This window comes from Aulonocara sp. 'chitande type north' Nkhata Bay, linkage group LG17 (genome assembly GCF_057382095.1).
Source record: "Aulonocara sp. 'chitande type north' Nkhata Bay isolate Kocher_YH1m ecotype deep benthic linkage group LG17, A_spYH_male_GT1.1, whole genome shotgun sequence".
Lineage (NCBI taxonomy): Eukaryota > Metazoa > Chordata > Actinopteri > Cichliformes > Cichlidae > Aulonocara > Aulonocara sp. 'chitande type north' Nkhata Bay.
Window position 1 is genome coordinate 1,650,163 of NC_141360.1, and position 23,256 is coordinate 1,673,418.

General features: G+C 43.4%; 1 protein-coding gene across 2 annotated transcripts in view; it reads left to right on the forward strand.

Moving 5' to 3' along the window:
• chst11 (carbohydrate (chondroitin 4) sulfotransferase 11) overlaps positions 1 to 23,256 on the forward strand; it is a 98,237-nt gene that overhangs the window by 48,995 nt on the left and 25,986 nt on the right. For both annotated transcript variants that reach the window (XM_086268742.1, XM_086268743.1), the window contains exon 2: positions 19,774 to 19,859. In XM_086268742.1, the coding sequence (XP_086124868.1) occupies positions 19,774 to 19,859 (86 nt within the window). The remainder of the gene's footprint in view (positions 1 to 19,773; positions 19,860 to 23,256) is intronic.

Genomic DNA, 23,256 nt, shown 5'->3' on the forward strand with positions numbered 1-23,256 from the left:
TCTGAATTGTGCTCATGTCCTTTTCACAGTCATCAATCAGTTTTTCCCAGTTTAGGTTTTAGTTTTAGTTTTCGCCGGTGTTCAGTTTTGGCTTATTTTGTATCCATGTTTTTCGGCCCAAATAAACGACTCGCCTTTTGTTGTAACTCAGTTCCGTCTCCTTTCGTGTCTGCATCATAATTACGCTGGTGCCCCCCGCCCCGACAGGTTAGGTGGAATTAAGATAAATAGGATGGTGACTAGTGGTTCAGGTTCAGCGCTCTTGAATATAAAGGGATTCACAGACATGGAGCTAAAAAAGCTCCATGTCTGTATGGCAGCACTGCTCGTATAACACATCCATCTTTATGGATATATTATACTTTCATCCAATTCCCTGTGGAGAAATTTGGGTTGCATCATCATAGCAGTGGTAATAAAATGTGTTCAGGGTGGCATAGTGTGCAACTCGGTTTCATGCATTTACATTTAAATCAGCAGCATAGAGCCTGGTAGTTTCACACATTACTGGCTCCTGGACTTTTGGAGATGTTGCCGTTTGCTTTGGTTCCAGCACTTCTTCAGTTACCTTTCAACACTGTTGCAGTTGAAAGATTTCATCTGTTATTGAGGATTTTAGCATCACAGATCATTTAAAAGCTCCACGTGAGGAAATGTCTTGCAAAACAGTGTCTTAAATCTAGTTTTCTTTTAAGTGATGCTGAGACAATGCTCCAAGTTAAAGACATGGAGTACTGACATAAATTGTGGTTTGGAAATGCAGATTTCTGTACAATATGCTTGAGTGCAAACATGTAAAAGCGTTCCCCGCTTTGTGCTACAGCACTCCAGACTTAAGGCGATCTCTTCAGAGGGACACACAGATCCAGAAACACTGAGCGATATGAATTAGATTGAAATCACAGCATGCGTAATGGAAGCTGTGTATGTTTGTGTCTACATCACAGCGAGCTGCATATTGCTGCAGGGAAGCTTGTTTCGATTGGACAGACAGCTACAATACTCTGCTGTCCAATATTTCAAAGGAGGTTGAGGCTCCACTTGTGGTATGAATCAACTTTATTACTTGACCAACACAATTTGGCCTGTGGCCTTTGTCAGGGTCTGTTAAATATTTCATGCAGCCACTTATAGACCTGGGTACAGATAACAATAAGAATAAAAGTCAAAATCTCAGTATTGCTCCCCAGAGGCTGAAATCTTACTAAATTAAAAATGCTGAGAAATATAATTTTTCACAGGGTCTCACTGTGATGAGGGAAACAAGGTCATGAATAGTAAAGTTTACCCATCAGGCAGCACGCTACAACTCAAACACGATACAACTCAGTATTTCTGAGTTACTGTTAAAGGTTAATCAGTCACATCAAAACGTTATATTGATTATGTTGCATGTGAAGATAAGCTCACAGAAAATGATCTCCTGACTCTGCTGCTTCCCGTAGCTCCCTCAGGCCAAAGACAGATCTCACAATGGAGATTCACTGTTTACTGGGTGTGTTAGTGTTTTATCTTTTACAGCACAAACTCCATGTAGTTTTAAGTGTTTTTGAAGACCTTGGGTTTCTCTGAGGACGGTTATAAACCTGCCTCATACCCATGAACTTTGTTTAATCACACATCAGATCTTTGACAAACATCTATCACTGCAGAAAGGAACAGTGAACATAGACATCACAACATCACCCAGTTGAGGCCTGTCGTCTCAGCTCTCCAAGGATGCTGAGATACAGATGCTGTGCGTGCACGTGTGTGTCTGCTTTCTTGTGTTAAGCTGTTTGCTGGTCAGTGTAAGGTTGTAACCAGTAAGTGCTGTCGTACTTACGCTGATGAGGCTGATGACTGTAATGAAAGTGGTTTTGCTTGGTGTGTGTGATGTGTGTGTGTGTGAGCACGCACATGTGTGTGTCTGTTTGTGCGCTACAGACCTCAGTATCTTTGGATGGTTCTCTGTTCCTGTAGCTTTTTTGTTTTAAATACCTGCTGGATATTTTTGTGTGTGTCAGATCTAAGTTAGCTGTAGTTCAGGAGGTCATCTGCTGATTGGAAGGTTGGTGGTTTGATCCCTGGCTGCCCTTGGGCACGATGCTAACCCAGAGTTGCTCGCTGATGCATCCATCGGAGTATGAATGTGCGTGAATGTTAGTTAGAAAGCACTTGAAAGCATAGAAGTGAATGCAGCATGTTGTGTAGAGTGCTTCGAGTGCTCTGGGAGAGTAGTAGTTACCAATTAGCACTGCTTGTGTCAGCCTGTGTTTGTATTTTCATTGCAGCAGTGCTGACCTGTCCTACGGTTAACCTGACACAGTGAACTGAGCTCAGTGTAAAGACTGTTTAGCATTGGCGTCCACCACAGTATTAACTGGTTCTGCACTGTGGAAACATCATGCACACACTTTCATCCATACCATTCTGTAATGGAGCAGCCTTTTATTTTTAGCATGAGTGGCCCCAGTGGACATAACAAAAGCAGAGGAACTTCAAAAAATGAAGAAAGATGAGCTGAAAACATAAAACCAAGCACTGATGATTATAAACCAACCACCAGGAAATGTAAATGCCAAGCAGGCAGTTCTTAAAAATGGCATACTGAAAGGCTGGGTCTTAAAAGATGCTTAGACTGATTGACAGGCGTAAAAACTGGATGCACAAAGCTGATCTATGAATACCAAACACCATGGTCTACTGTCCTTTAATGGCCAACATGCATAAATCAAAGAACATGTAGAGAAACCAGTGTTCATAACTCCAAAACGCTGCACTGGTGGATACAAGCTTGGGTTCTGTGTCTCAGTTTTCTCAGACACACACTGTTGTGTTCATTCTGTACACACTGTATTTGTTACTACATAACAAAACTAAATATGAATGTTTAGTTTTAACATGTTTATTTAAATCTAGTAACTTTGTTCCGTTTAATATTGATACATTGACTTCATTTAGTGAACAAGCATGTTATAAAAGATTGGCTTCCCTGAGCAGAGCTGCTAATATCCATCAATTAGTCATATCAGGAGGACGCCCAGGATATGCTGGACAGATTATGTCCCCTGGTTGGAAGAGCTGCCAGTCCAGCTTGGGCTTGAATAATTGGTACCTCATGGGTGGATTAAGGGAACATTTTTAAACAAAAGCAGAGTTGTGGTTGAATCACTGATAAAGGCATAAACATCTGTAATACACATGGATCCTTACGAGGGCCAGATTCCTAGGAAGGCAGGAGCAAATCCATTCGTCTGTTTCCTTAACCACTCATCCACACTAGAGCCTTTCCATCTATCACTATGCAAGATGCAGGGTACCCAAGTAGTGACGTTCACACTTCCTGCCGACTAACATGCATGTGTTTGGGATGAGCGGAGAAAGCCGATGCAGGCACAGGGGAAATATGCACTAAACAGAAAGACCCCGTGTGACCATCAGATTTGAACCCGAAATCTTTTTCACATGAGTGTTGAACACTGCACCACCATGCTGAAAGGTGAAAAAAGATGTTCAAGAAATTAGAACTCTTAATTTCATATCTTCAGACTGTCAACAGTAGTTTGGTCGCTCAGGAGGCAGAGCAGGTCATCTACCAATCAGACAGCTGGTGGTTTAATCCCACGTATCCTCGGGTAAAATACTGACCCCAAGTTGCTCTCTGACCCTGTTATTGGATGTGACTTCTTGATAGAAATCATTCAGCTCACGTCTCCAACTATGATGCTTTCAGAATAAATGCAAGGCAAAGTTTTTCCTTTTAATATTCATGCAAATAGAATCACTGGAGAGTTTTGGGAAGCTAAAAATATTCTTCCCTTACGGCCAACAGGAGAATCAATTTACAGTAAAATATTCACAACTTACCAGGAGGTCATATAATTTTGCTCTCTTTCCTCACGTTCATCCTCCATCATGACGGTCCACAGCACAGCTACGGGAAAACCTGTGCTGGTGGACTTTTGGAGGCCAGCAAGAAAGCTTTGAATGAAAGCAGAGTCACAGAGTCTGGCATAAATTTGTCTCTTTACCTTCTACCTCATACGAACTCGTCTGGCATAAACACAGTAGTAGATTGGCTGTTACTCGTTACTCGTTGTCCGTCTTTATTACCTCTCCACTACACAAAAGTTCCAAACTGAAGAATGAGTTTAGGAAGTGTAGGACATCCCTGTGTGTGAGGGGAGTGGGGGTGTCTCCAGTGCATGTGGCCTTTGTGGGAGCTCCAATCTCCCATTAGCAGATGCATTTAACTCTGAGCTGTTAGCACAAATGCAGCTCTCACTCAGAAGCAGTCGCTGGGGCATTGCTCCACCTGGGCCTCGTTCGTCTTACTCTTCTTGCCACAGGCGAAGCTGCAGTCGCTCCTTATGTTCAGTTTGAATAACTCCTCTCGTTACCACTCACGTCACGTCTGCTCTGACTCATCTGTCTTCATGTGGCGATCCTTTGTCTCACTGAGGACACTCAAATATTCACTTCTGCTTCGTACATCTGTTATCACACCCCTGTGGCTTTTCATCCTTGGCATCTATATTGTGAGTCGGTCATTTGGGGAGAGTCACGGCTTCTTTAAGTTTGCAGTTTCTGTTAAATTCTCCTGACGCTGTACAAAGCTGGAATGTAATGTAAATGCAATAGAAGCTCTACTTGTGAGACTCCCTCAGGTCTTCTGCCTCCAGCCTAGCAGAAAACTTTAGGAAGAAGAGTTTTTCTGAATAACTGCTGGTGATAACAACAAACGTATCCTGGAGTATTAGCACAGAATTTAGTGCTATTGGCAAGAACACAGTGTTAGTGTGTGTTATATGAGTTGGATTTGCTTGGCGAGACTGTTGTGATTGGCTGTAGCACATCTTTAGGTGTGTTTGCAGCGTGGCTCTATACAACATCTGCTAACTGCTTTCATGACTTTAAGTTTAAGTTTTGCAAACAACAAATGTCAGTTTTCTCCATCCTAACGTTCTGCTGTGTTGTGCTTGTAAATCGTGCCCTTGATAACAGAGCACAACTTCAGTTATTTGAACCAAGCCAGCTCGCACATGCAGCTCAATATCTGCCCTTCTTGAAGGATTCTCACAGTTACAAACCCTCATGAATTTCTCACCAGCTTCTCTCTCCTGAGAACATTTCTCCAACTTAAGATGTTTAATGCAAAAGACCCTGGAGTCCAGGCAGTGAGCACCAGGGAAGACGAAGATCATTCCACCCCGTAGCAATGTTGGGAATTTAGTGGCATTGCTGGCGCCTTTTCCTGTCTGAATTATTCATCTCCTTGCGTGCTTGCCTGTGTCTGCCGGTGTGTGATGGTTTGCAGATGACAGCTCAAATTGTCAGCTTGCTTCAGATGCCTCTGTCTGAGCCCAGCATGCCTTTCTTCTTCACTTAGTTGACGTTTGCTTACATACATGCTTTTTTATTGAAGGGTGGAGTGTGGGGAGGTGGAGGGTGAAAGTCGTGAAATGTGTGGGTGTGTGACTCCCACAGGGCATGTGTGAAGAGGTTCAGTGAGTTCAATTTGAGCTTTCCAGCCTGTATCCAGGCAGAGGTGTCTCCTCCACTGTCTGACTCACTGTCTCTCTCCGTCTTTGTCTCCTCATGACTCTGACTGTCTGAGCCCGGCGAGCTCCAAGGCCCCTGGTTGGCCCCCATGTGACTCGGTCTGTCTGCACACTTGGCCACCTTTCAACCAAATCATGCTGTGTGTGTGTGTGTGTGTGTGTGTGTGTGTGTGTGTGTGTGTGTGTGTGTGTGTCTCGAGGGAGAGGTGGAGTATAAACAGTCATCACTTCCTGCCATTCATCAAAAGCTTGAGCTACATGAATCTCCATCTCCCTCCACCTACTGAAATCGTTATTACATTGTAAAATGATATGATGGAATACTCTCATAAACTTTCTGTTATTTGCATATTTATTTTCTAACTTGTTTATTCAATAATCATTTTGAAAAAAAGTATATGATTTCATTTGTGGGAGATTTCCCATCATGCACTGGTCTAAATTCAGGTTCCAAATCTTTTCTTTGTAAATAATTAAAGTCTGGAGCCTCTAAAAGTCTGGCATGCAAACCATCAAGTTTCCTCTGTCTCACTGACTTATGCTCAGTTTCCATGCTGACACTTCCTCAACACATACATTGCTCGACTATGATACCAGCAAAACACATGTGGTCGGTTGCCAGGCAAAGACTTAAGTGGACGTTTGAGGTCTTCGTTCCCATCTGAAGGCCACTGAGTACGAATTCCTTCCCTTTTTTGTCGAGGGAATGTTGAGTCATGCAGCGAGCTGTGACTCAGGGCTTCTGGAGCAAATGTGTAAGCAGCATGGTGGCATCATGGACAGTAGTCTGCAGCTGCACGTGGGCTGGACTTTTAATACTGACGTGTGAAGGTTTCATAACCGTCGGATTCATACGATAACAAGAAATCTCACCAGAGGCACGTGAAAGTTAAAAAACAATGAGGAATATTTGTAACATATTTTTGATTGAATGGAGCTTTTAAATTTGCATTGATAACGCACACGACCGTCACACACACTAAATATGCACACCATGCTGCTTTTCTTATCAAATGTCTTTATTGACATGTCAGCTGAAAGCTTAAACCTTATGCTGGGCAGACACTGTGCGATTTTTTCAGTCACGTTATTCAGCTCCTGCTCAAACTGTACGATTGACTCGCAGGGGTTAGAAGTTCATAGGTCACGATGCAGGTCTCACACTATACGGCCCGATGCTCTGATGCGACCTGAGTGCTCACACTGTGCGTCCATAACATGAAGGTTATAACAGAAAATCTGTCGCTCCCTCTCTCTGTCTTTCACTCACACAGACACACCACCACCATCAGCTTTGCTAAATTGCTAATGAAAAACATGATCAGGCAGCTGTGATTGAGCAGCAGTGTAGATCCAACTATTTTCACGGTTGTTGTGTCGTGATAATTTTGTGAGGCCACATGGAAAAGGCTCGGATGAGCTTTCTAAAGTTCTACAAGTTGTTCCTCCATCGCTTGTGTCCAGATCACACGCTGCACAGCCGTGCTGCTCCGTCTTTTTCGCTGACATTTGTGTTTGCGCGTGCGCAGTGTGAGAAACTGCGGTGACACCCTCACGACGATCGCGAAGATTTCAAACCCAAGCGATTGATGATCGGGAGCTGGTCGTGAGGTGTCAATCGCTTCTCGTTACCCAACGTATACTACACGATGCACGATGAAGGCCAAAATCGGGCCGATCGCCAAAACGGTCGCACGACTCAAAAATCGGCTCAAAATGGGCCAAAAATCGCACAATGTCTGCCCAGCATTAGAGCCACTTCAACACGTGGAAACACGCGAGAAAGCTCCACTGACTGAAGAAGGTGTGGGTGACTAACAGCAGTGAAGTGAGGAATACTGACACTGAAACATGCACCTGCAGGCTCTGGCAGCATGTGGACCCAGCATGACCCAGCATGTGGTCATGACCTCACGTTGCAGGTGCAGGTGAGGGCATGACCCAGCATGTGGTCATGACCTCACGTTGCAGGTGCAGGTGAGTAAAATGACTCCACAGAGTCAGAAGGTCACAGGTTAGGACAGTGAGATGGTTTAGGGTGCCTATGTGACTCCTGTTCTGGGCTCATTCATCTGGAATAAACTGACTGACTCCGATTGTGTTTGTGTGCTTCCTGCCTGGACACCTTGGGGATATCAGCCACCTGTACTGATTGGGGGTGTTTTTCTTTCAAAACTGGGATAATATGTGGATAAAGTTCTCACGGATACGTCCGATTGCAGGGTGGGGCTGTTAAAATTCCTTGTGTGAAATGGTGCCTTGTATATGAATGAACTCAGTGTCACTGCATAAGATGGATGAAAGGCAATAAAAACAAAAGAGTGTTACATGTTGTTCACTTTTTCCACTCACTGCCACCTTAGAGATGTCAGCATTACCAAAATATGAATCTATAGTTGTTTAGTGCAAATTATTAATATTGTATTAATTCCCCCATCGATTTTTAATTATTCAGCTAATGAATAAAACTGGCCTTGAAGCTATAAATGTAATATTTATTATTTCTCATCTGAAAGCTTCTAACATAACGACTTTATTTATTAATCCTGTAGTTCAGGATCAATTCCTCTGGTAGATGCTTTCCTTTTTGGTGCATTGAGGTGAGAGTCAGTGCAGAAACAACAGCGATCAACATCAGTACTGGATGTAGAAGCAACACATCAGGATTTGATTGTGGCTCCAAGTGCATCATCTACGTACTGCAGCAGTGCAGCTCATGTTCCTGGAGTAATGCATCAGGAATGGGATTCCTCGTGTTGAATGACAAAACACTGACGGTAGGATGATGCCGAGGTTATCTGCGTGCTGCGCGGTGGTGCTCTTTCACCTGCTGCCACTTCTTTGTGTTTCATGCTCTGTTGTGTTAAAGGAGGCCTGAAACGTCCGGTCCACTGTTCATGTAGTACAATGTAGATGTGTGTAGAAGCTGTCAGGTGCTCTCTTTGTCCTTGTGGATTCAGTCCACAGTTTTCCTCAGTTTGTCTCAGGGACATCTGGGCTGGAAGTGATACAGAAGACTACTTGGTACAGCAGAGTAGGCGGAACAACGATCGTACTGAGGGCAGCTCTCCAGAAATGATCAGCTTTTTTTCTTACGTAATATGATAATTGTCAAGCTAGATTTGTGTTGGATTTTTAATGTGACTTTATTGGAAGTGTTCTTGATTTTTGGACATTCTGCAGAGACCCCATGAGATGGCTCTTGTGACCCTCCTTTGTGGCTGTCCATAGAACAAAGCATAAATGATGGCTAAAGTCATTTGAACTCTAGAATAAATGTGAGTGGAGTCATTTTTAACTTTGGCTTTCTGAAAGTCTGGACATGGCTGCTCTTCCACTCATTTTCAGTCCGGTCTCTACAGAAGACTTTCATATTGTTTGTTTCTTAAGCCTCTTGATGACACTGACCTGCGGATCATGTAAGCATAAAGTGGCACCTTAAAGAACCAGTGCTGTGCCAGAAACCTAACACGTGATCTGACAGATGCGTCTGGACCTGGATCCATCTAATCAAAGCCTGATCAGAAATGGGCTCAGTGGCAGGGCGGCTGTCAGGAAGCTGCACTTAAGGAGAGAAACAAGGCTGAGGATGCCAAATTATAAAAGAACAGGACTAAAGACCAGTGGCAGCCGGTCTTATGGAGTGATGAATCCAACTTTGTTTACAATTCTTACTAGTGTTAAGATGTGAAGACATTTCATAGAAGGCTCAGGGTTCTCGCTCCACAACCTTATCCAGTCAGCTGCTCTGTTTAGTTTGAAAAAGAAAAGGAGAATTAAACTAACTGAGATTCATATTTTCTTTATAATGAGAGAAACTCTGAATGTGTCTCCGTGATAACTTGATTATATCTTCAAACGTGGTGATTGGCATTTCTTGCCTCCTGCTGTTCTCAGGACCAGTCAAAGCTTATTATGATGCATACTGATAATAAGACTGAGCAGACATGGAGTTTGGAGAAATATTAGATCTTTCTTTCCTCCTGACTCTGCCTGTGAGCCTCAGGTGAGGACTGTCACAGACATAATTGCTTGTGTATTATCGTCGTGTTAGTAATCATCATTAAGGGGATTAGACTGAGCGCTCCAACCAGGAAAAGACACATGCAGTCAATCATCACTGGAGACTTGATTGGTTTTATAGCCTACCCACTCACGCTGGGAAAATCACTTCCCCAACTTCTTATTGAGCTTTGTTTAATGAAGTTGTGCCAACATTGCTAATCACCTGTATCTCTACTTCCCTGCTCCAGTTGCATTGTTCATTTAAATCCCAATTACACTGTGGCACTTCACTTTGTGTAGGACGGTAACACACACACACACATAGATTCATATGTGTGTGTGTGTGTGTGTGTGTGTGTGTGTGTGTGTGTGTGTGTGTGTGTGTGTGTGTGTGTGTGTGTGTGTTGGCTGATTATTATGTGCGGGCGGCCCAGTGTGAATTGTCTCTCCTTCCTTTCCTACTGTGAAGGTAAGATTAGTGACGAGTTAATCCTCCAGTGGACCATAATCCTCTGCTGATAGATGATGGCAGATGTTTTGCTTGATTGCAGGCCCGTACCGAGCATGTGCAGAAGCATCCCTGCTGTTTATAAGGTGACTCATTCATAATCAGATGGTGAGAAAACTGAATGCAGTGTAATACTTTCTAGCTGCAGTGCTTGTTTTGCATTAGGCCACTTTAAAGCTTGTCCGCTGAGACTGTGCATTAAACTGCAGCCTCATTTTTAAAAAGACATAATTTTCTACACTGTGCTTTTATTTTTGAACCATATCAGATTAACTTTCAAAGAAAAGTAAATAAATCTGCAGAAGGATACAGATGTTTCACATGCTGATGTGTGTGCATAGTGCACATGATAATGTTTGACCTAAACTGAAAAAAGGTAAGCTTGTTTTCTTTAGCATTATTTTTACGGGTTTACCGATAGACTTCTGGTCCTGTCCTGTGATGATGTATGAACCCTGCTTCTGGACCCAAACTGCTGTGTTTATTAAGGCTCGTGTCTTGATGCATTCTCAATCATCCAGGTAAGTAAATCTCCAAAAGTTGATTCTGATGATTCTGCCCATTGTTCCATCAGTGGGCTGGTTTCAGTCATTGTGCAAATGTCCTGTTCATAAGATTGGAAACCTGCAGACTGAAGAAGTCACTTGGATGAGTGAAGCGATTCTCCCACTGAAAACGTCCAGATGAACAGAATCAGCCTTTGGAGATTAAGGCTGGTGTGTTTTTAACTTGTTTGAATGGTTTCCATCTTGTTCTAGTTCATCTGAACGAGCCCCTAGAAAAGGCCGTGATTGCCGTCGGCCTCGCTGGGATTTTATTACCACTGTTCATTTTAAAGCTCAGTTTAAACCTTACGATGTAACTACAGCCCAGCCCATGCAGCAGCATAGTTACAACATGTTCTCATCCCAACGTCTAACACACCCACGACTGTGACAAATCGTCCGTATGTTACACGTTGGGAGGCCTGAGAGCACATCATTATATAGCAGCTAGCCCAACTTCAGTAACCCTACAAACGTCACTGCTGTTTAGTTTCCTGTCTTCATTTATGTTGGAAGTGATAGCAGAGCTGTACGTTTGAATTTCTCAGAAACCTCTCAGTCAGAACATGCTATATCATGTTTAGGTGGAAGCTAGCGAGCTAACATCCTGCTAACTTCTAACTCTGTTAGATGTAATAAATTCTGTTTTCATTGCCTGGATGTTAAACTTAATTGTTACACCTGGTAGAGCAGAACGCTGATCATTTTATTACAGATGAAAGACTTTAGACCGTTTTTAACTCTCAGTGATGCTGCAGTGTTCGTTTGACTTTGGGACCTGAAGACTTAGACTGGATAGTTTTGGGCTGTAAACTTTAAAAAAGCAACAGGACTTAAATTACAATGCGAGTACACATAAGGTGCTTTAACTTGATTTTTCAGCACATTATAAAACCAAAACATAACTATATGTAAAGTGAAAGTTTCCAAATGTAGAAAAACTAAGCTGCAAATATCATTTAAAAATTTATTTCAACCTCATCTCCCTTTTCACTCTTAATCTTTGCCTTTCAGAGATGAATCCAGTTTCCGTTTGAACAGACAGGCTTATGAAAGCCCATTTCAAATAAAGTATATATACATGAATAGTTCTGATTTTCAAACGGCACATTTTGTACTGGTGTACAGTAGCACACACCATTCTGAGCACTCTCATGCTTGTCTCTGCTGACAGCCTATTAAATCCTGTCACCTGGCTGAGAAATCGCTCCGTGGTGCTTTCAGACAAAAACATCTTTTAGCAAGTCTTTTGTTCTGTCTTTTCAGTAAATTGTGAAATGAGTTTGTTTTTTGTCGCCTATTTTAGAAAGCTGTTCCTCAGGAAGCAGCATGGAAACATTGTTACTGGAGAATACTTTCAGTGATTTGGCTTTTTCTCCACTTGCTTTTACAAGAGCGCACACTTGAAATCAGAACATTTTTGGAGCACTTTCACCAGTGGGATGATGGTGACAGCAAAGAGGAGGAGAGGAGGCGGCATATCACAGTGACTGAATGCTGTGTGCACTCTTTATCTGTGGTGCGTATGGATGTTTGTTCAGTGCGCAGAGCGCCTCTTAGTTTCGAGGTAACGCTGGAGACTGCTGCCATTTGGGCTGGCAGGGGAGTGAGTGTTACTGAATGAGGAGGAGGCAGGAACCATGTCAGTGGTGGAGGCAGAGCTATGTCTCAGTCTGCCTCAGCACCTCTGATGGGTTTCAGCTGTTTCTAAGTTTTCATTCATGTGTGTTGGTGTCTCCTGTACACTCAATCCTGGCTCTAAAAGCACGTCATGTAATTAAAGTGCCAGTTTGGAGCTGGTGCCTTATCACACACCAGTTCTCAGCCAGCAATGCTAGTTTGAGAATAACACAGACTGGATCATCTAAAATCTACTAACAGGAGGCACTGGAGAAGGGATCGTTGTGACCAGCAATACCAAAATATGGCAACCACCAACTTTAAAAATCTAGCAGTAGTTTATTGTCTAATATGTCCAAGAAAAAGATCAAATCAGGAGCTGTAGTAGAAAAGTATACATTTAAATAACGGTGTGGCGGGGTTGACTAAGTAAAATAAACCAATTCGAAGTTCCAGGGGCTATCAGACCTTAGCTGGGGTTTGATTTAAAAGCACATTTGAACCCAAAACAGTGTTAAGTTCGCTGACTCATGCTTGATGAGACAGCAAACTTAGAAGAACTGCATCTCAAGGGAAATGAAAGTGAAAGAGCATCTTAATGGCTCAGCATGTTCTGCCCAGATCCCCTGAGAGCAGAGGCCAAATGAGGCAATGTCCTCAAGCTACAGCAGAAGAACGGACGATCTCATGGCTGTAGCCTGCTGCTTATATGCCATATCATAGACACTATAACTATATAACTTATATTCCACTTGTAGTTTAGACCTTATGCTCTCAAGTGGAGCACTAAAGTACTCAAAGTCACACAAACATGCTTTTACCTAAGCCTGAGCTTTACACAGTTGTTGTAGTTTAATGTGGAACTGAAGTCTGTCTGCACACACACAGTGTAGCCCACAGAGGTACGGCTAAAAAGTGACCTCATCCAGGAGATACTGTTGGAACTACTTCAAGAAGACAGAGTAAAGGCTATTTTTGAAAGTATATTTTAACTGGTTACTCAATTAATCAGTGGAAAGATCAATACAGTACTCAATTACTAAAATCACCAGTAGCTGCAGTTCTCTTGTGCTAATCAGGTCACGAGCAGTTGTCCAAGCATTTCACTACATATCGTACTGTGTATGACTGTGTACGTGACAAATAAAAAATTTGAATTTAATCCACCAGAGACTAATGGACAGGAACTGGCTGCACTATTTTCAGCTTTGGTCAGAGAGAAAAAACAAACCAACACTATTTCTGTACCTTTATTGTTCTGGACTGAGATCTCACTGCAGCGGTACACGCACTGAATTGCTTGCAACAGTGGCCCCTCCCTCCCCAGGCCGGGTGCAGGGTGAGCCCCGGTAACCCTCTTTTTTGAAGAAGAAGATTTTGCAACAGCTTGAAGAGAAAAGGGAAAACTTTGCAGCTGTGTGACATGCAGAGTGCCAGCATAAACATGACAGCTGATGCACCATACAGCTAATCAATAACCAAAGCTTTACTTTACTTAGTAATTCACTAATATCCACACGTGCTGTACAATATAACAGAACTGTCAAAAGCAAACTGTGCGTATTGAAGTTTCAGAAATGTTAGCAAATAAAGGGTCAAAAGCAGAGCTGAAGATCTGCTTATTGGAAAAGTTTATGCATGTTTGTTTATACAAACAAACCATTGCCGTTAAATTTCAAGTATCTCTGACAAACACATGCAGGGCCTGCATTTGTAACGTGCTCTGCTCGCTGTAGCATTCGAAATGTGGCATTAGAAATGTACATGTTCATGTACGCTGAGAATCTGTGAGTCTGAAAGCTTATTGGCATCCACATTGTGTGTGCGCGTGTGTGTGTGTGTGTGTGTGTGTGTGTGTGTGTGTGTGTGTGTGTGTGTGTGTGTGTTATGATGGTGCACAATCAATACTGTCAGCACTGAGGAAGTGAATAAGGTTCTGCTTTCCCATGACCTTACCTGATTCCAGAGCTCAGGCATCCAGCCAGCTGGTGCAGGTGATGGTGGAGGTTCAGCCCAGTTCCCACTAATTAAGGAGCCAGGTACTGGTAGAGGTGACCTTGTGTTCCTGTTGACTGGATTACATGCAGAGTTCTGGAAGCTGGTTTTCAGCCTTGTCGCACCAGTCCCAGGCCTTCATGCGCTGTGACTAATCCATTACTTCAAGGTAACAAACACACGCAGGAATACTGGCAGACTAAAAAGTTCATTAGTACAGCTGTGCGTGGTGGCTGTGTATGTGATGCCTGGAGGCATCAGAGCAGAGAGATAAGGCCTGTGTGGACAGATTTAATATAACTTGTACATTTTGGTTTGTGTGTCTGTATGTGTGCTTGGGGCAAGTTCTGCACCATGTGAGGGATTTAGAAAGATGAGCTTTTCTCTCACTTCTTTCTCCAGGGTGGTCTCATTTGCACAAACCTACAGAGAAATTCGTTTTACCATAAAAATGGAAACACATAGGCTGAATATAACAGCTCACTCCAGCTGATGGAAGCAGCTTCTGTATATATGTTCCTTCTTCCTGATGTTGCTGTCGTGTGGTATCGCCACGTCTATCGCTACGGCCATCTTCTTCTGTTTGTCTACCACCACTATGTCCGTCTGTATCTGGAAGTCCCACAGGAACTTAGTTCTCCCATTTTGACCTCGGGACTTCCAGGTTATACTCGGCACAGATGTTCCTGTACACTATGCCGGCCACTTGGTTATGGCGTTCCATGTATGCCTTGCCTGCTAGCATCTTGCACCCTGCTGTTATGTGCTGGATTGTCTCTGGGGCATCTTTACACAGCCTGCACCTGGGGTCTTGGCTGGTGTGATAGACCCCAGCCTCTATGGATCTTGTGCTCAGAGCTTGTTCTTGTGCTGCCATGATTAGTGCCTCTGTGCTGTGTGTGTGTATATATATGTGTATATATACAGTGGGGCAAAAAAGTATTTAGTGAGCCACCGATTGTGCAAGTTCCCCCACTTAAAATGATGACAGAGGTCAGTAATTTGCACCAGAGGTACACTTCAACTGTGAGAGACAGAATGTGAAAAAAAAATCCATGAATCCACATGGTAGGATTTGTAAAGAATTTATTCGTAAATCAGGGTGGAAAATAAGTATTTGGTCACCTCAAACAAGGAAAATCTCTGGCTCTCACAGACCTGTAACGTCTTCTGTAAGAAGCTTTTCTGTCCCCCACTCGTTACCTGTATGAATGGCACCTGTTTGAACTCATCATCTGTATAAAAGACACCTGTCCACAGCCTCAAACAGTCAGACTCCAAACTCCGCCATGGCCAAGACCAAAGAGCTTTCGAAGGACACCAGGAAAAGTATTGTAGACCTGCACCAGACTGGGAAGAGTGAATCTACAATAGGCAAGCAGCTTGGTGTGAAAAAATCAACTGTGGGAACAATCATCAGAAAATGGAAGACATACAAGACCACTGATAATCTCCCTCGATCTGGGGCTCCACGCAAGATCTCATCCCGTGGGGTCAAAATGATCATGAGAACGGTGAGCAAAGATCCCAGAACCACACGGGGGGACCTGGTGAATGACCTGCAGAGAGCTGGGACCAAAGTAACAAAGGTCACCATCAGTAACACACTACAACGGCAGGGAATCAAATGCCGCAGTGCCAGACGTGTTCCGCTGCTGAAGCCAGTGCATGTCCAGGCCCGTCTGAAGTTTGCCAGAGAGCACATGGATGATACAGCAGAGGATTGGGAGAATGTCATGTGGTCAGATGAAACCAAAGTAGAACTTTTTGGTATAAACTCAACTCGTCGTGTTTGGAGGAAGAAGAATACTGAGTTGCATCCCAAGAACACCATACCTACTGTGAAGCATGGGGGTGGAAACATCATGCTATGGGGCTGTTTTTCTGCCAAGGGGACAGGACGACTGATCCGTGTTAAGGACAGAATGAATGGGGCCATGTATCGTGAGATTTTGAGCCAAAACCTCCTTCCATCAGTGAGAACTTTGAAGATGAAACGAGGCTGGGTCTTCCAACATGACAATGATCCAAAACACACCGCCCGGGCAACAAAGGAGTGGCTCCGTAAGAAGCATTTGAAAGTCCTGGAGTGGCCTAGCCAGTCTCCAGACCTCAACCCCATAGAAAATCTGTGGCGGGAGTTGAAAGTCCGTGTTGCTCGGCGACAGCCCCAAAACATCACTGCTCTCGAGAAGATCTGCATGGAGGAATGGGCCAAAATACCAGCTACTGTGTGTGCAAACCTGGTAAAGACCTATAGTAAACGTTTGACCTCTGTTATTGCCAACAAAGGTTATGTTACAAAGTATTGAGTTGTATTTTTGTTATTGACCAAATACTTATTTTCCACCCTGATTTACCAATAAATTCTTTACAAATCCTACCATGTGGATTCATGGATTTTTTTTTCACATTCTGTCTCTCACAGTTGAAGTGTACCTCTGGTGCAAATTACTGACCTCTGTCATCATTTTAGGTGGGGGAACTTGCACAATCGGTGGCTGACTAAATACTTTTTTGCCCCACTGTATATTTTCATCATCCCTGTGGGAAGCTTCTTTGTGGTCACGTTGTATCTATTGACATAACATGATAATGATGTTATATCTTTGTACATATTAACTAATATCCACGTTGTTAAAAAGTAAAATCATACCTTTCATTGATTCTCTGGTTTGTCTCAGGCTTTTGCGTGTTTTTTCATTGCAGTTGTGTTCCTCTGTGCTCTGTGTGGTTGCTTTCAGCCTCCTCTTTTATTTTATTGCATCCAGTTGTCTAAGAGCATGTGCTAAGATATATAATCATTTTCTCAAATAAGATTTGTTACATGTGTAACAGTGCTCTTATGTGGAGTAACAAGTGAAAGGTCCCCACAATACAACTAGCTCATTTATGTCTATTCAAGCCTCTTCTTCAATTGTAGTGACTGTTACCGATGCCTGATTTATTATGGCCTCCATTCCAGTTAGCCCTGGGTCCACTGGTGCTAGTGAATAAGAATCCCCCCAGCTGTGCAACCTGTCAGTGAACACAGTGCAATCACACACACTCAGACACTAAATCCTTAATACCTTGAGACCCACCTCAGGGCTGTGTCCACAGCAATCAGCAGTGGCCCACCGTCTGCTGATTCAGCTTGTACTGACTTACTGGTGCTGGAGACGTGTGTGTATGTGCTGGGTTTGAGCTGGCCTGTGGAAGCACCTAAAAGGCAAATACTATGCAACTGCGTTACTGTGCTGCGAGCTCTTGTTCTCCAAGCCAGCATTAATTGCCTATTTACAACGTCCACAGCAGGACGGAGTGCTGAACTGCATTATTAAAGACCAGCTTTCACAAAACTATTATCAATCACGCTCTCGTGTGTGTCTGTGCATGGTTAATTGCACATAGCGTGTGTAAAGGCATCCCTCCTTTCTGTCTAGCATTCCCTTTGGTGTTTGAAGGTCATTGCTGTCTGCTGGGGCTCGTTACACTAACAAGCACCGGCTCACTCCCTAGGGCTCTGTCAAAGGATTCGTGTGAACAGAGGATTACACGTCTCTTACAGGGATCCAGGCTGTGCTCAGTTCCAGCCCCATCACACCCCATTCTTCAATTTTTAAGCAGGATTTGAAAAAATCAAGAGTCTCCTTTTCTGTTTTTTGCTTTGATGCTCTTGTGACGCGGAGGACGAGAGAGGCGAGGACACGCCCCTCAATCAGTCCTGACGGAAAGTTCTCCGCAACAGGAAAAATGAATCACTAAATAACATTCATAATAATAATGATGATGACACTGCAACGACATCTTCATCAGATATTGTGTACACAGGCTACATGTTTGCGGTCAACACATTTGTTAGATGCTGCAGATGAGCAAATATCCATTGTGACATTATCAGCTCTGCACAGCAGATTTGCAGCATGTCCAACGAGCACACAGACACACACCCTCATAAAGTGTAGGTCTAACAGGACAACGGTGTTTATCTGGCTTCTGATCCTGAATCATTAACCAATAACTGATCATTAATTAGAAGCCACGCCCTCCATGTCATGCGCAAAACTGACAGCATCACAAAACTGTTCGAAATAGCTTCTCTCTGTGGTCCAGTTGCTGCACTTTGTAGCCATTTAGTCTCTTTCTTGCATCTCTTTGTGGCAGAACTTTGTCTGTGGTTGTGTTCATTCATATTTACTTCCACTGCTCGTTGCATCTCTGCTGTTTTGTTCATTATTTCATCATCATTTCATCGTTGCGTTGTCTCTCTTTGTGTGTTTTGCAGCAGGTTTTTTGTGACTTTGTCTGCAATCACATTGTGTCTCTCAGTTTTCTTTTGGAGTATTTGATGTCTTTTGTGTCTCTCTGGTAATTTTGTCTTTTTCATCCCTTTGTTCCTCTTTATTGCAGCACCTCTGTCTTTCTGGGACTTCCTCAGCCTCTGAGCCCTGTGGCCTGTGTGCAGAAGGCCTGTGGACCATCCATTTCAAACATACAGCGTATATAAAACTGTGTGTTTGACTGCTTTGTTTTCATATAATTATAATAGTTCTTAACCCATAAGAAGTCTGTGGTGTTTAGAAACAGGTCTGGCTATTATTTTAACCCCTGATCAGTTGAACAGTATCAGTGTGCTTTAAATGTAAACATACTCTGTTGTCCACGTATAATCCTACTTTGTTGCTTTGTGGTTGGCAAACATGCTGTGAAACCTGATTCACAGATGGAAACTCGCCGTAGAAATGAATGTACACCTCTTGTTATTCTCATCGTTAGCTTTCCTGATGGCAAGAACACGCGTTCATCCACGAACACGAGGCAGATGACGTGCAGAACAAAGTGCTATTAAACCCTCGGCTTTCTCGTTAGCGGTTCCTTTCCTTTCCTGTTGATCCTGCGCCGTTCTTGCGCACTTTTCCGTCCAGAGTAATTGGAGAGAGTGTGCTGGCCGAGGCAAAGTGTTGCGCTGGCTGCTCCCACTGAGCTGGTGCCAGCAGCTACTGCTCTGTATCGAGTTGTATAAAGAGCTGAGATCCAGCCAAATAAACACTGAACTGTGGCTTTGCCCTTGGCATATAGTCACTGCTCTCATTATTTATCCCTGTAGCTTTCTGCTTGCCACTTGCAGCAGTTGGTTGTTCAAGGTGATGCTTCCACATGTGGGATATTCAAGGAAGGGAGTAAAAAATAAAGGGAAGCTGGGATTTAATCTTTCATCAGTCAAAGGATAACAGCCCCCTTGGATGTAGACAGACTCGTGTTCAGTGTGAGGAATAAAAGGCGTTACTGTTGTGTAATTACCACATGTGGCCACAGTCACCGCTGCTGAGCAGCTATGAGCTGAGATCACAGACTGTATAGAAAGGATGGATGGACGCTTGGAGCCAGCCTCAAGTGTCGTGGAGGCGTTCTCACACTGATAGCTGCATGAAAAATAATCCAACCCAAACGATATGTTTTTATATAGGATGACGTGTGTTCTGCACTGCATGCTGTCAAAATGATTGCTGTGTCAGAACAGCTGCAGTAAGTCTGAATGTCCTCCGTTCTTACTGGAGCATCATCTGTTTTCCAGTCATGCGGAGGAACCCCTTCATGGTGGAAGGCTGCTGTAGGAAAGGATCCCGCAATGCCCTGCAGGAGCTCTACAACCCCACACAGGTAGGACACTGTCCCACTTCCATAAGCGCCCTTGTCATCTCCTTATCACCACCTGCATCTGTTTTCACATTTGTATTTTACTCCAGGTTTTCGCCTGAAGAAGGCGGTGGAAGAAGGCCTATATTTGTCTTTGCCTGCATGTTTAGAAGGCAGATATTTTCTTTTCTAACTGTTGGTGCCCACAGGACTGATGCTCAGTCTTTACCTGAGGAAACAGCTGACTGTTTGTGAAAGCTCAGCATAATGATTGATTCTCCGTCTCTTGGTCAGGAAATGTTGCCGGCCTCAGGTGATAAGTCATCCCGATTGTATCATAAATGAGAGCAGACAATAAATCACAAGAAAGGACAGAGGTTTTTCTCAGGTCTCACAATTTACCCTTTTCAAGGACAGTGAGGAAATGACAAACTCCTACTAGAAGCTCTTTTCTGCAGCATTTTTTCATATCGCATAAACAGCGAGACTATTACAGTGCTGTCATGTCTGTCCCAGCCAGTGAAACCTTGCTTCATCTCATTTTTCACGATTTAAAACGCTTTACAGGACGACGACCATCTGACCGCACGCTGCCTGCTATAACAGTGTGATTGCCAGCATGAAATTAAAGCGTATAATGTGATGCCATTTTAATGGCTCGAGTTTTACTGGACAGTTTACAGTGAAGAGACTGACGCAGGAAAAATCAGAAGGAGATGCAGACACAGGCCTCAGCCTCGTCGGTTTATGCTTACAATTAAAGAAGCAAAGGACATAAAATAGAGAACACCTACCATGTGAATGACTTTAAGAGCGATGGCTGGGATAAAATCAAATGAATCAAACCATATCAGTGGTTTTGCACATTACTCCTGAGCATATGCTATGTTTGCTATGATTTCCTATCACCCAGAGAGCTTTTTAATTCAAGGGTAAAAAGAAGCTTTGGCAGCACTTTAAATGTAGCTGCCAACAGTGCTGCGTTCATAAGCTATACTGAACTGAAGGGGGACCAGAGAAAAGCATATGTTTTAAAAGGATGGCACTAACAAAGTCATTGCTAACTTTAATACCATGTATAGAATATTCTTATAGGTTTTATATTTCATGGAAAAATGAGTCTAGTGAAAACTGCAACAATCTGTGCCCAGTCTGTTAATGCTCACAGAAGAAGGATTTGGCAGTGATGGCTATTATTTTGACCTGAAAAGTCTAAAATTGTCCCATAAAGTAGAAAAAATAAATAAAGTTCAGCACTCGGTCTAGTTCAGTTTGTCCCTCTCAGATGAATCTTCACTTGTGTCGGTGTGCTGCTTCAAACACACGGTTACAAAATGCTCCAGTTTGGATAAACATGCATTAAAGCGAATGCAGCATACAGATAAAGTATGACCGAAATAATGGATGCAAGATGAAAGGAAATGCTAACATACAACAATGTGTTTCATTTTAAGCAAACTCATTCAGCCAACCTGATGAGCTGAGGAGGGCTGCTGCAGAGTTCAGGCACTGCGTCCTGAAAGGTGTGGTCACCTCTTAGTTTAAAATAACAGCGTGCTGCAGTCAAAAGGTTACTATCAAATATCAGAGAGACGAGTCGTCAGTTGGTCCAAATTATTAGGTACCACTATAGGATTGGTCTATGCAGTGTTTCAGGTACAGCAGACATCCTTACACAGACGTGCATGTACACAGAACTGAGTGCAGCCAGGTTGGTGCTGGACGTCACACTCTGTCAAGCTGAACCCTGCATGTCCTGCCAGCAAGAGGAACTGACCCTCTTTTGATTGTTCCCTTTGTGTAATACCAGAGCCTCTACAGTGTAGGGCCGAACAAGATGAACAGCTTGTGTGGGGAGGCGCAGGCGCGTGTTTGGAGGCGAGGTCCCACGCCTGAAATTCAGATACTTTATCTCCAATTAGAATTCGAGTGTTTTACCTTCTTGGAATGTAACTTTTTATCTGGACAGTGTATCATCAATATGTTTAGTTTTCATGAGAAAACTGGAAACTACAGCATGTAAAGCAGGCTGTAGGTGAACCAGCGAGTGTGGCTGCACAGGTATGAGTCTTCTTGACTTCAAACAGCCTGCATCAGAGAGGGGAACGTTCAAAGAAACCCTGCTTGCTGTGATAATGAAACTGTGCCTCGATGTTCACTGTGATGGATTACCAATCTCAAGCAAGTGAGCTGAAACCAATGAGTGCCTCGAAGGTAGAAAATCAATTCAACAACTTAATGTTCAAAAGATGGTTGGAAAGGATGGAAAGTGTACATGTTTTGCAGTATGCAGTATCAACTAAATCAGGCACATTTTGGAGCACTGTGGAGATGCACATTTTGTGCAGCTGTGGCTCTCGGGGCTGAGCGCAACCTGCCAGCAGTGCAGTCACTGAGGAGAGGAGCATGACAGGAGGACACTGCTGGAGGTGATGGTGATAGATTGGATAGTTTCTGCTCCTCTTCTGCTCTCTGATCGATGTCCTACCATCTATCACTTCCTGTCTGCATGCCTCTTTCTTCTGCCGCTAACCCCGACAGTGTCTTACCTCACGCTTCCTGTTGTCCTTTATTCACTGTGTTCTGCTGCGTGCTGTCTCAGGCTGTCCCTCATCCTCTCCCTCTCTCCGTTTCCATTTCACTGTCGGCCATTTATCACCCAGGACCTTTTAAAAGCATACCGTAGGAATTTAAACGGTTTGCTGGACAGCTAAGATTAGACCAGGCGCACATGGGCCTGGCGTTAGTTGATTTTCCCTGGATGATTTTTCCCACTCATGTGAAGCACCATTGATATATTTCTATGTAGAGGAGGCTTCTAGTGCAGCTAGGGTAAATTTTAGCAGGGTGCTTGGGGTCAGTGGTCAAAGAGAGATGTGTGTGTGTGTGTGTGTGTGTGTGTGTGTGTGTGTGTGTGTGTGTGTGTGTGTGTGTGTGTGTGTGTGTGTGTGTCGAGCGGAAAACAGAATCATAAATAGAAATAAATGTAAGACTCATATAAATATGAAAACCTCACTTTGTGCTTTTAGTGCATCTGTAATCCACTTTTACAAAACATAAACTTTGCAAGCAGCAGCCTACATGGTGGCTACACAGCGACCTCGTGCAGTCATTCACAGTAGCAGGTTTACGCAGACTGTAGGCGTGTTTCCATCCACCTGTTTTTATTTTTAACTGCTGCATGATAGAAATGATTGAAACGAAATGCAGAAAATCTAATGAAACTTCAAAATATTGGAACCAGTTTAAATACAGTGGGGCAAAAAAGTATTTAGTCAGCCACCGATTGTGCAAGTTCCCCCACCTAAAATGATGACAGAGGTCAGTAATTTGCACCAGAGGTACACTTCAACTGTGAGAGCCAGAGATTTTCCTTGTTTGAGGTGACCAAATACTTATTTTCCACCCTGATTTACGAATA